Raw genomic sequence first — 14,266 nt, 5'->3', positions numbered from 1 at the left:
CTGACACTTCGTATATGCATGGAACCAAAAAAAAAAAGTGGGCACTGGTGTGACATTTGAAAAGCTATGTTATTTTACCTCTGAGAATTCAAGGCTATTGTACATGATATGCACAAACTACCTTTCTGTTTGTTCGCAAGGCCTCCATTTACAAGTGTGAACGAGGCATATACGTGCAATATAGTAGTCTCACATTCTGCTTTGACCTGTTCTGTACCTCTTTTATATTTAATGTTTAGATTGTCAGAATGGTGAAGAATTTAAAAGGCAGCCCGATAACACTGTCGATAGGTGATGGTGCCAATGATGTTAGTATGATCTTGGAATCCCATGTGGGAATAGGTAAGAACCACCTAATGAGATGGCGGCTGTAAGGTATCAGTATTGCTTGTTAGGTCGCTCAGTCTTCTATTCTAGAGAGAATGTTTTGGTTGCTCATCTTGAATTTTAATTTGGGAATGATAATTATTCATTTAATGAAGGTCCTCATCTAATGTGTCCATCCCAAAGTCCTACCCCTGGTGGAAACGTAGCAATACAAAGTTAGAGGATATTTTTATATTAGCCAAGTAAAGTGAATTTCCCAGACCTACTGGCACTGCAGTTGATCATTTAGCTCTCACCTTGACAGCATGCATGAAATTTTATTGATTTTCTGCCCCCGGCCACATCGCCTGCTTATGTTGCTGCACTATATCTTCTGAGATTCTTGACTGTTTGGGACTAAGAAATGATCATTGGTTGGCTGGTTTTCCACATGGCAATATTTATGGGTACTTAGGGCTGTAGTGTCAAATTTATATGTTGGCATGCAACAACAGCTTTTTCTACTGCCTGCACCATTTTTTTTTCCCATGTCAGGCTGCTGATAGGCAGGAATCCTAACACCCCGGCAAGGTTTTTTTTGGTTTTGGTTTTGGTTTTTTGTTTGTTTGTTTTTTGAAGGGAAGAAATAATGGTATAGGTATCTTGGGAATTATTATTACTGCAGTTTGGATTCCCAAATTCTTTCCATCTGGAAGTAACCCGATTTATTGTGGAACTCTCAGTTGTACTCATTAGTTATTCAATGTGGAAAGGGCCTTGAGCTCATGGAATACTTGCGCTACTACTCAGAGTTTCATTCAGTGATGGGACTTCACCATTTCATTGTAACTCTTCAGTTCTGAGCTCCTAGACCACAAACCCCAGGTCTCTAAGCTGCTAAAGCAATCTAGCCCCTTGTGTAGGGGCATGTACGTGTACGCACTAAGTGCCTTTTTTTCAGATCAATTTTCAGATATAATTTTTTCCTTAATTTTTGCCTTGAATGATTAAAACAATGATTCTATTTAATTGTTTATATCATGTTATAAATAAGTAATTACCAACTAAGTTTTACTTTTTATTGGTGACACTCAATGTCACTGTTACGGCACTTTTTGGTTAAAAAAATTTATACGAGGGGCGCCTGGGTGGCACAGCGGTGAAGCGTCTGCCTTCGGCTCAGGGCGTGATCCTGGCCTTGTGGGATCGAGCCCCACATCAGGCTCCTCCGCTGGGAGCCTGCTTCTTCCTCTCCCACTCCCCCTGCTTGTGTTCCCTCTCTCGCTGGCTGTCTCTATCTCTGTCAAATAAATAAATAAAATCTTTAAAAAAAATGTATACGAGTGAACTATGCCACATAAACAAGTTAAAAGTGTGAAAACAACAAATCAGGAGGTTGTTTATTTTATAAAATACTCATAGAGATTTTCTCTCTTTCAGGTATTAAAGGCAAAGAAGGTCGCCAAGCAGCCAGGAATAGCGATTATGCTGTTCCGAAGTTTAAACATTTAAAGAAACTGCTCTTGGCTCACGGACATCTATATTATGTGAGAATAGCACACCTTGTACAGTATTTCTTCTATAAGGTATGGAACGAAATATCTGTAATTGAACTTACCACCATCTTACCCAGCATTGGTTCAGCTTGGTCATAGTATTTTCCTCCCACCTTTCATAGTTCTTTTGCTATCTTAGTACTGAGATTTGTAGTCGACAAAACATAGGTGATCTATCTAATGAATCAGAAACTAGAAAACGTAGGTGATCTATCTAATGGATCAGAAACTAGAAATTCCTGGGGCTCCTGGATGGCTCAGTTGGTAAAGCGTCCGACTCTTGATTTCGGCTCAGGGTCGTGAGATCAAGCCTTGCTCAGTGGGGACTCCGCTTGAGCTTCTCTCCCTCTACCTCTGCCCCCCCATGCACTCTGTCAAATAAATAAAAAATCTTTAAAAAAAAAAAGAAAGAAAGAAACTAGAAATTCCTTTTAATGCGAGCAATTTGGGATGAAATTTTTAAGTCAGCTTTCTTGAAGTGGAGTTTAAATACAGTAAAATGTACCCATTAAAAGTGTACAGTTCCATTTTGACAAATGTATACATCCATGTAACCATCACCCCAGAAAGTTCCCATGTGCTCTTTCCCGGTCAGACTCCTCTACCTTGCACCAGTGACTAATCTGATTTATATTGCTATACAATATATAGTGATACTTAACAACATATAATATAAATTTAGGTATGATTTATGCAGTGTGCACATTATAGAGTTGCCTGTTTTAGAACTCCATATAAATAAAATCATATGTGCTCTTTTGTGTCTGGCCTATTTCCCTTAGCATAATGTGTTTATGCTTCATCCACATTGTACCATTTTTATCAATAGTTGGTTCCCTTTTTATCCTAAACAGTATTCCAAACTACTCTTTTTAGTAGCAGAGTCCTCTTTTCAAGTGAAATTACACAGGTGAAGCAGATAGAAGCAGAATTGCATACATTGAAGGATGATGGATCCAGGGCTGTTTCCTTGCTCTATTTCCTTGTCTTGCCCACAGATTCCTCAGGGCACAATTTGGAGTCCCATGAATATAGAACAAGCCACTCATTTATGCCTCATGAACCTGGCATACATGAAGGTGAAGTAACGTCTAAAGTATGAAAATCATTTTAAGCCGACATAGGCCAGAACTTGATCTCTTGTCCTGTGTTCTGTTCGGTATAATTTTTAAAGTTTTTTTCACTTTTTGTGTTGAAATAATTTCAGACTTTAAAAAAGTGAAATTAGTGAAATAATTTTCATATACTCTTTGTCATACTGTTAACACCTTAGATAACACACAACATAGTTATCAAGATCTGTAAATTGAAATTAATTGGCATGTTATTAACTTGTCTACATGTAGTATTGGAGTTTTGCCAGTGGTCCCACTGATAATCTCTTTGTGGTCCATTTCAGGCTCATGATTGCATTTAGCTGTCATATCTTAGTCTTCTTTACACTGGAATACTCCTGGCTTCTTTGTCTTCGTCATCTTAACATTTTTGAAGAGTACTGGCCAGTTTGTAGAATGTCCCTCAATTTGGGTGTCTAATGTTTGCTTATCTTGAGATTCAGGTTATGCTTTTTTGGCACCAATACCATAGAAGCAGTGTTGTAACCTGCTTAGTGCATCATACCAGGAGGCGTGTGTTGTCAGTAGTCTCCCTCAGGATAATGTTAACTTCGATAACTTGATTCAGATGGTGTTTTGGGGTTCTAAAGAGCATTCTGCTACTAAAATACATACTTTATTCTATGAGTTAAAGATCTGTTCCTGTTGTTATTTATTCTCTTAACTCAGATTGTCACAAATTTAGCCTGTGTTCTTTCAACATATCCCCATCGTTCTTTACTTTATAGTGATAAGAATGTCTAACATGAGCTCTTCCCGCTTAACAGATTGATTTTTTTAAAAGATTTTATTTATTTATTTGACAGAGAGAGACAGCCAGCGAGAGAGGGAACACAAGCAGGGGAGTGGGAGAGGAAGAAGCAGGGTCCCAGCAGAGCAGGGAGCCCAATGCGGGGCTTGATCCCAGGACCCTGGGATCACGCCCTGAGCCGAAGGCAGACGCTTAACGACTGAGCCACCCAGGCGCCCCCAGATTTTGAAACGTCCGATACAGTATTGTTAGCTGTAGGTACAGTGGTGTACAGCAGAGCTCTAAAACTTGCCTTGCAAAACGAAAACCTTAGACCTACTGAGCATCAACTCCCTATTCTCCCCCACTCCCCAACCTTTTTTGAAGACTTATTTTCTGGGACTGTATGATATTCTATGCTCATCTTGTATTTTTTCCTGCTCTAGTCCTGGATTCAGACATTTCTCCAAGGAACACTGGTTCCTTTTATTTGCCAATGGCATTTAGAAATCAAGATCTGGGTGCTAATTGTGCTCGTTGCTGCTGAGCTGCGGTTGGTTCTAGGCCTTGTCAGTGGATAGATCTAGGAAATATGTATGGGTATACACACAAATCTGTTTATATCTGTGTATATGTGTGTGTGTGTGCATACACAGCTACGTTGGGCCAGAATCATAGGTAGCAGTATGAACCCAGAATGTGAACTCAGTTTATACTGGTCCTTTGATTCCAGCCAACACCACAAAGTTTCATTCTGCCCTTCCCCTTTTCCTTACTTGTAACTCATTTCTCCAGTGGTGAGAACCCCAGTTCTCATTATCCTCAGTATGTTTATTTTCTTGCTTAATCCTAGAATACTCATAGTTTCAGAATTGCTAACTCATAATCCTGTGAGCAACCAACTTACCTTGAGTGATATATTTGTTATGTACTTCTTTTTGTCTTCAGCCTTATAGTCAAAATACTATTTCCAAGGTTACTTTTTTTTCCTTTTCCACCATTTCTGTGTGGTTATGTTATTTATGTGTAATAGAGGTAGGTTAAATTTTTGTTTGCATACCATTTTGGTCCTTCCTCTCTAATCCTGATTGATTTTAATTATTTTTTAAGTATGTAAAACATTGGCATGGTTCTCTTCAAGAGGAGGTTCTCTGAGAATCTTGCTTAGTGACTTAATGCTCTAATCGAAAGGAAAATCATGCAACAGTGACTTTTCTCAAATCCCTCTTATATATAACTCTTTTTCCAAAATGAAGATTTTGAAGTCATCTGTAATTATAATCATACCCACAGAGAGAACCAATGGTGACATTTTATGTGAACTGTTCTATATAAATGGAATTGTGTTGACATCGGTTTTGGGTTGCGGGGGTGTTTTTTCTTTCTTTTTTCAAGTAAGCTCTATGCCCAACCTGGGGCCTGAACTCAATCCCAAGATCAAGAGTCACATGCTCCACCAACCAATATAGGTGCCCCTGTATTGTTTTTATACCCTACTGGGGCTTTTTTTCAATTTTTATATTGAGATATACTTCACATAACAGAAATCACTATCATACACTTAAAGTGTACAATACGGTGTCATTTAGTGTAGTCGCTATGATGAGCAACCATTGCCAGTAATTCCAGAACATTTCCATCACCCCGTAAGAATCCCCATACTTACTAGGAGTCAGTCCTAAACCATACTGTTTTGCACTTTGCCCTTTTCACTTAATAATATATTGTGAACAATTTTCTCACCCAGTTAATTATTCACCTAAAACACGATAATGGTGTGGGATTCCAAACCCCTATGACTGGACACTGAGGTCATTTTCCCAGCAGTACCTTGGTTTTCTTTTATCACCAAGCATTAGAGTTCATGTTAAACTGAGCCTGCCTACTCATTTTCGTCTACCAGGGGATAGAAATTACCAAAATTCTTAATTAGATTCTACTTTGTAGGTGCATTACCAAGTTCATGTGCAGGTGAAATGATTCAAACCTTTATGGTGTTTGGATTTCATGCCCTATATTTCACAGAAGGGAAAGCACAGCAACTGTTTTTGTGTGTCAGTTTTCTGTGATCAATTCCCGGGCTTACTAGCTTTATATTTTCTAAAAGACATACATAACTGTGAGGGGCACCTGGCTGGCTCAGTCAGTAGAGCATGGAACTCTTGATCACAGGGTTGTGAGTGTGAGCCCTATGTTTAGCATGGAGCGTACTTTAAAAAATGTTTAAAAAAAAATGTGTTGGGGTGCCTGGCTGGCTCAGTCAGTGGAGTGTGTGACTCTTGATCTCGGGATTGTGAGTTTGAGCCCCACGTTGGGTGTAGAGACTACTTAAAAATAAAATCTTAAAAAATAAGTAAATACATACATACGTAAGTGTGAACCCGGGTTTACAGGTTTGCTAAGACCCTGTCATCCAGTATCAGCTGGTATCCAGGCCAAACATAGATGATGGTGATAATGATGATTAACCCAGTATGTGTAAGATACTTCACTGGTTGACAAAAGCACTTTATTTTCTTAGGCAATCCTCACAAATCTCCTATGAGCAATTACTATTATTTTCATTTAAAATATGTGGAAAGCAGAGCTCAGAGAGTTTACGAAACTTGCCTTTCCCCTCTTCAGCTCAGAGGTGGCAGAGCTAGATTTGCACAATAGGTTTATTTACTCTCAGTCCAGGACTCTGTACATCACAGTTAGGGTTCTCTCAGGCCTTGAACTCAGTAATTTAACAGCCCCACTTGGGGAGGTGGTTATTCTTACTTACCCCTAGTAGGAGAGCCCATGAAGATTTGCCATGCATATCTGCCTAGCGCTCTGAACCCATTTCTGAGGCCTGGTTTGCTTCAAGATTTTGGCCTGCAATTCAGGCGCCTACCACCAGATGGAAGGAATGCTCTGCTAAGGAAAACAAAACAAGCATTGACCCGGCTGTTTACCAGTGGCCAGTAATTAACATATCCCTGTTCCCAATTTAGGGAATTACTTGCGTAGCTAATGCCCTCTGTCTTCATTAGGATCTCTGTGCCCATTATCATCTTAGTCACTGACTTAGCAGTATTCCTTTTCTACTGCTGCCTTTTATCCCAGGGTGACTTCTAATACTTTCAACCCTCTTTGGCTGGGCTGAAAAGCCTTCCTTCCCCTTCCCTTGCCAGTGCATCTTCAAGTAATAATTGCTTCACTCCTGAAGTGCTTCAGTGACTGTTGTTCCTGCCTTCTGTTTCTCCGCTCAGTCCACCTTGCATCATTCAGCCAAGTCAATGTTGGGAAACTGCCACTTTTTAACCTGTGCTCCAGAAACTTCACTCTCCATTGTCTAAGGATTAGTCTGCCTTTTAAGGCACCCCATGGTCTGACCCTGTTCTACCTTCTGTGTTTAAAATATATGTCCCTTGCCTTGGTTCCTGCTGTCAACATATCCTATCCATCTTTAACACCTTGTTCAAGTTATAATTTATTTATTCATTCAACAGATACATTTGAATGTGTTACCGTGTGCCAAGCACAGTTTTAAGACCTTAAGATTCATAATGGAATAAGACAGGCAAAGTTTCTGTTCTCATGGGACTTACATTCTAGTGGGAGAGTCAGACCTTCCCTTCCCACAAAGCACCCCCATAATCCCCACTGAGTACTGCCTCCTCCAACCTCAGAACACTTTTTTTTTTAAGTATGGTTTTACATTCTACCAAAATTGATGCATACACGTAAGTGTCACCCTTCCAAGAAATGACCTTGGGAGCTCTGACACGCCGATGCTGTAGGACTTAACTCAATACATGTATAGCATTTTTCTTTAGGAACATCCTCCAGAGCCTGTAGTATATTTACCTAAATATCCTCAGTTATGGCAGATGTTCATCCTTCGAGGAGACATTGGATTTTTAAAAACAGCTTCAAGTCTCCTAGCCTGGTAAATTAGCTAAGTGAGAATATGTGACAGAAGGAAAGAGACTAGTGTTCTGACATAGCCCAAAAATGGGCTCTTGAAGAGCTACCCAAAGAGAAGTCCAGAGACATCATGAACAAGTGACAGCAGCACTCAAATAAGGTCCCATCCTACCCTGACAGATGGCACTCATTTGAAAATACTAGTTCTGATGATTTTGCCTGAAGACATTAATTTCAGTATTTATAGTCCTCCCTAGTGGCTTTTACTGTCTTGTGAATTCTCAGCTTATATTTTTTCCTGTTTGTTTTTAGTGTTCTCCCAATTAAATAAGTCCCTTAGGGGGTAAGAAGCTTTGTTCTGTTTTCTCTTGTATTACCCACAATACCATCTTTGCAAATAATGGGTGATCCGTAATATGTCAGTTGTTTGATGAGGCAGTAATAAAGACAGTAAAGCATCAGCTGATACTGTTAGTGTCAACATATACTGTGACAGTATCCTCGCTGTTTATTGGCATTAATTGACTTGAAACGTACACTTGGAGCTTTATGTCAGTCTACCTTACGTTGATATTGCAAATCACATTGGCATTTAAGGGGTAATACCTAAATGTTTGTATTTGTATGAACTTATTTCTTCCCTCAAGGAAGAATAGCAAGAGGTTCTCCTAAACTGAGATCCTCTTTCTGCTTGGTAAGGCAAAAGTTGGTATTCACACGAGTTAATCACTTGTCTTTGAGTTGTTTGCTTACAACTCTAGTAGAGATTTATTGTGTTGTGGTGTTAGAAGGGCTTGGGATTGACCGTAGACTATTTGGAGTACAGTATCCTGTGTTAGTTTAGAAAGTTCAAGTGAAAACATTAACTCTTTTTTACATTTTTTTCCAGAACCTTTGTTTCATTTTGCCACAATTTTTATACCAGTTCTTCTGTGGATTCTCACAACAGGTTTGTTTCCCTAGTTATTTGTTATAATGTACTTTATGTTGGCTATTAATAAATTACCATTTTATGTATTGGATTGTAAAGATGAGAGAGGTATGTTCAAAGTAAAAGAATTTTATTTTATTTTTTAATTTTTTGGTTCAACAGTTGATCTTCTTGCCCTAGTTTTTGACAAGAGCAAATGTTTATGTCTTTGCTTTAGTGATGTTCTTATTACTTTCTTCTTGAAAGTTATTTGGTGCCTCCTCTTGGAGTTGAGATAACCTTAAGAGTATTTCTTTTACTCAGTATAAACCATGTTTTCCAATAATCCTAAAATGGTGTAGTTTAATATTTCATCGAATAAAATCTCACACCTTTGCAGTTTCTCAGGTTGATTTTCTAGAAAAATGTTGATATTTCAACCGGCCAAGAAGCCATGATCCCTGGATAGAGCCTTGGATTACTTGAGCAGCTCTACATTTTTTGTCCTTTATTGTTTTCTGAACATCTGTTATTACATAAAGAATAGGATGTTATTTTGATACATCAGTGGTGGGATAGGCATGCACATTTATAGCTTTAACAACTGAAATGGATCTTGCGTTGCTTCTAGTGGAAGTATAGCCCGATACAGGAGCTGTATTACTCAATGACTTAGATATTTTGTAGTTAATCTATGAGAATTCAGTGATTTTGCCAAGCTGAGCTAATGGTAGCATCGCCACAGACATTAGAAACCCAGTTTCTAAATTTCAAGGCATGCTTCCTTCCTCCTTCTAGGAAGTGATTTTTTTTTCCTAATTTCATGGCAGTATTTTTAACAGTGCATTCTTCTGAATGGGAAGTGACTGCTCTCTTTCCCTAGAACTTGCCTCTTCATTTGGTACGTTATCTCTTACATCAGTGCCATGTCACCAAGTCCGTGGTGCCAGTTCAGCAGGATGCTTTATGAATTAATCATCTACCAGCTGTAGGAAGTGCCAGCGGCCTTCTTGTATGCAAAACTAACAGTATTAGTTACAGAGAGTTTTCTAAATTCTGATGAATCTGCTTTGTCTGAACGTTCAGATTACTACTGATGAAATGTCTCATATTCCTCACTTCCGTGGATGAGTGCAAGTATTAAACAGACGTTCCAGGGGTGCCTGGGTGGCTCAGTGGGTTAAGCATCTGCCGTCAGCTCAGGTCATGATTCCAGGGTCCTGGGATCAAGTCCTGCATCGCGCTTTTCCCTCTCTGCCCTTCCCCCTGCTTGTACTTTCTCTCTTTCTCACTCTCTTCTTCCCTCTCTCTGTCAAATAAATAAAATCTTTTTTTTTTAAGATTTTATTTATTTATGTGACAGAGAGACAGCAGCGAGAGAGGGAACACAGCAGCAGGCTCCCAGCAGAGGAGCCCGATGTGGGACTCAATCCCGGAACGCCAGGATCACGCCCTGAGCGGAAGGCAGACGATTAACGACTGTGCTACCCAGGCGCCCCTAAATAAAATCTTTTTAAAAATAAAAAGACATTTCAAATTTTGTAGCAAAGTGCTAAGAGGAAATTGGCTTAATCTGGTTAAAACGTTTTTAATTTGAAAAGAGTGTGTTTACAAGTTGTATGAAGAAGGGACTTATTCCTTATAAAGCCAGATGAGACTCAGACCCTAGTCTGTCTGGGGTCTGCTTAGATTACCTTAGATGTTGAGGTTTCCATAGGAGTTGATGTTTGGCTTCCTCAGTTGCTCAGATGGTAGGTTCATTCATTTAATGAGTATCTCTTGAGTGCCTACTGTATGCCAGGCTAAGTGCCGGGGATATAACAGTGATCAAAGCAAAGTCTTACCCCATGGAGTTTGCAGTATGGTGTTAGGGGGACAGACTGCAGTCATACAAATGTCAGGTAGTAAAGCATTATAAACTGGTAGAGTATGAATGCAGAAGTCTGCTGTTTTAGAGATGATCTGGAAAGTTCTCTCTGAGGTGACATTTGGGCAGAGATCTGAAGGAGAGGAGGGAGGGAGCTGTTAGACATCTTAGAGAAAAGGTGTGGGGTAAAAAGAAGGTCTCCCGGAGGTGGTGGCATGATGTGCAGTACCTTTATTTTTTACTTTGGCCTTGTGCTAGTGCTGGATGTAGCAACCATTATTGCAAATCTGTTTAGAGTACATACAGGGAGACAGCCTTTTTCAGCTGAACTCCACATCACATGTTCTCTCCAACCCTGGAAATTGGAGAGCAAGCTACAGAGAATGTAGAAATGGGACCAGGATTCAGATTCTTTTAATTAAAGCCAAAAGCAACTCTTTCTTTAGCAAAGCTAGGATAGTACTGGTCTTTTTCCTATGTGAAAAGAAATCATTTGTAGCATGTTTAATAAGAAACTTATCAAAAGAAAGAAACTATTATCAATTAAACCTGTTGTTTGTTTTGAGAACATTCTGTCTCCTAATTATGCATCTAAGAATTACAATTATCTCTCATGTAACATCGAAGTACCCATAGTGGAACAAAAGTAGATTGATGCTGCTTTTGTTTGAGTGAAATTCAAGACTAAATTACTCACCAGGCAATCTTTTTGTTTGTTTGTTGTTTTCAATTTTCTCATTAGTGAAAATGGGGTAGTTTCCGACGAAAATATAGTATTGTGTGCCAACAAACTAATCCTCTCCCTTGAAAATTAAAAGGAACAAAACACCTATTTGGGGGTTCTTTTCAATTCAGTAGATAATTTTTGCTGAGTTTAAATCTTCGTGAAGGAGTTGGGATGGTGGAGCATTTGGGCGACCCTAAGTATGTCTTTTCCCTTGAACACAGCTACATAGTTACAAATCATTCTGAACACCCAAGAAATCAACCAGAGGGGGGTCTGAGAGAACAAAAACTGCAAGTCCACAAGTAGAAAAGCAAACACCTTTTGGAAGGTAGGAGGTACGGAGAGTTGAACTGGGGGAGATACAGCTGTGGATATAGTGGCGGGGAGGGAGCCTAGAGTCTACTGCAAAGTATCATAAGCGGCAGAGTGCAAAAATCTGAACTTTTCAAAGTCAGCTACAGTGGAGGATGTGCCCAGCTTAAAGGTGCTCAGGTAGCAAAGCAGGGCGTAATCCCGGGACTGACACGGTGGTCTGAAAATCCCCTGGGTCGCGAGAACAGTGAGTCTTGGTGCCAGCTTTCTGCTCTGTTTTGCCATATACTGCGAACCCCTGCACGGTTGTGTGACCGCTTTCCTGGCAGGGGCTGGCAACCACCAAAAGTGTGGCAAGACCCTCCCCCAGAAGAACCATGCACATCTGTGCTGTGGTAGTCCCTAAAATTTGGAGTTTTGAAACTCAGTCGTGTGCCTGAGATTAAAGAAAAAAAAAGCTCGAACACAGACCAGTTGAACGCAGGGTTCTGCTGGAAATCAGGGACACAGGAGTGATTGACTGCTCTTCTATGAGGGCTCACTGAGGAGTGAGGGGCCAGGAACTTTCAGCTCTGGGGCTAGAGTGGTGCACCACCATATTCATCCCACCCATCCGTGCTGAAAGCCTTCAGGGAGCAAAACAGCACCACCTAGTGGAATCTGGAGCTGCTTACACCAAGCCCCGCCCCCCTGCTCCCTGGAGGCGCATTTCCACTAGGACAAGTCCACCTGAGAATCATTATGACAGGCTGCTCTCCCAGAAAACCAGCACAAACAACTCGCTTGCACCAAGTTTACTGCTCATAAAGTGCTGCAAAGCTTCAGTTCTAGAGGAAAATAGGATCTAGCTTCCTTTTTACTTTTTATTCTTTATTTTTTTATTATTTTTCATTTATTTTCTTATTTTTTCAATTTATTTTGTAGAATTTTTATTAATTTTTAAAATTTTTATTTATATATGCTTTATATTTTTGTATTTCTTTGTTTATTTTTATTATTTATTTAAATAACTTTGGGATCTAGAGTCTTTTAACCACCAGACCAAAACACACCCAGGATCTAGGTTTTTGGGGAGAGTTTTGGATTTTTTGGGTTTTTCTTTTTTATTGTTTTTTTGTGGGGTTTTTTGTTTTCTTTCTTTTCTGGACAAAATTACAAGATGGAGAAATTCACCCCAAAAGAAAGAACAGGAAGTGGAACTCAGGGCTAGGATTTAATCAATACAGATACAAATAAGATGTCTGAACTAGAATTTTTAAAAATGATTATAAAATACTAGCTGGGCTTGAAAAAAGCATAGAAGACACTAGAGAATCCTTTACTATGGAGATAAAAGAACTTAAATCTAGTCAGGCCGAAAATAAAAATGCTATAACCAAGATGTAGTCCCAAGTGGAGACCATAAAGATGAGGATGGATGAAGCGGAGGAGTCAATCAGTGATATAGAAGATAAAATTATTGAAAATAATGAAGCTGAAAAGAAGAGGGAAAGAAAGGTAATGAACCACAAACATAGGCTTAGGGAACTAAGTGACTTATTAAAACATAACATTCGTATCATAGGAGTCCCAGAAGGTGAAGAGAGAGAAAAAGGGGAGGAAGGTTTATTCAAATAAATTATAGCTGAAAACTTCCCTAATTTGGGGAAGGACACAGACATCAAAATCCAAGAACCACAGAGAACTCCCATTAAATTCAACAAAAGCTGACCCTAGCCAAGGTATGTCATAGTCAAATTCACAAAATACAGACAAGGAAAGAATCCTGAAAACAGTGAGGGGGGATAAAAGTCCTTCACCTACAAGGGAAGAAAGATGAGGTTTGCAGCAGGTCTGTCCACAGAAACGTGACAGGCCAGAAAGAAGTGGCAGGAAATATTCAACATGCTGAATGGGAAAAATATGCAGCCAGGAATTCTTTATCCAGCAAGGCTATCATTCATAATAGGAGAGAGAAATTATTTCCCACACAAACAAAAACTAAAGGAGTTCATGACCACTAAATCAGCCCTGCAAGAAATTTTAAGGGGGACTCACTGAGTAGAGAAAAAAAAAAGATCAAAATCAACAAAGACTAAAAAGGACCAGAGAACATCACCAGAAACACCAACTCTGCAGGTGACACAATAGCACTAAACTCATCTCTTTCAATAATCACTGTGAATGTAAATGGACTGAATGCTCCAATCAAAAGACATAGGTATCAGAATGGATAAAAAACAAGATCCATCTATATGCTGCTTACAAGGGACTCATTTTAGACCTAAAGATACCTGTAGATTGAAAGTGAAGGGATGGGGGTGCCTGGGTGGCTCAGTTGGTTAAGTGTCTGACTGTTGATTTCAGCCCAGGTCATGATCTCAGGGTCATGAGATCGAGCCCCATGTCGGGCTCCACACTGGGTGTGGAGCCTGCTTAAGATTCTTTCTCCCTCTCCCTGTACCCCTCCCCCCCATTTTCACACTCTCTCTCAAAAAAAAAAAAAAGAAAAGAAAGTGGGGGGATGGAGAATCATCTGACATGCTAATGGACGACAAAAGGAAACCAGAGTAGCCATACTTATATCAGATAAACTAGATTTTTTTTTTTTTAAGATTTATTTATTCATCTTAGAGAATGAGAGAGAGCGTGGCGGGGAGAGGCAGAAGGAGAGGGAGAGAGAGTCCCAGGTGGACTCTGTGCTGATCACTGAGCCCTGGGGCTCAGTCTCATGACCCTGAGATCACAACACAAGCCGAAACCAAGAGTCGGACCCTTAACCAACTGCACCACCCAGGTGCCCCAGACAAACTAGATTTTAAAACAAAGACTGTAACAAGAGATGGAAAAGAGCATTATATCATAATTAA

At 39.7% G+C, this 14,266-nt stretch overlaps 1 protein-coding gene across 6 annotated transcripts in view; it reads left to right on the top strand.

Moving 5' to 3' along the window:
* The window catches only part of ATP11C (ATPase phospholipid transporting 11C), a 177,386-nt gene that overhangs the window by 133,942 nt on the left and 29,178 nt on the right, over positions 1-14,266 (top strand). For all 6 annotated transcript variants that reach the window (XM_040627861.1, XM_040627867.1, XM_040627888.1 and 3 more), the window contains exons 21-23: positions 240-342; positions 1,747-1,892; positions 8,491-8,550. In XM_040627861.1, coding sequence (XP_040483795.1) covers positions 240-342; positions 1,747-1,892; positions 8,491-8,550 — 309 coding nt within the window. The remainder of the gene's footprint in view (positions 1-239; positions 343-1,746; positions 1,893-8,490; positions 8,551-14,266) is intronic.

This window comes from Ursus maritimus, assembly GCF_017311325.1.
Source record: "Ursus maritimus isolate PB19 chromosome X unlocalized genomic scaffold, ASM1731132v1 scaffold_X1, whole genome shotgun sequence".
Lineage (NCBI taxonomy): Eukaryota > Metazoa > Chordata > Mammalia > Carnivora > Ursidae > Ursus > Ursus maritimus.
This window is presented reverse-complemented; position numbering and strand designations above follow the sequence as displayed.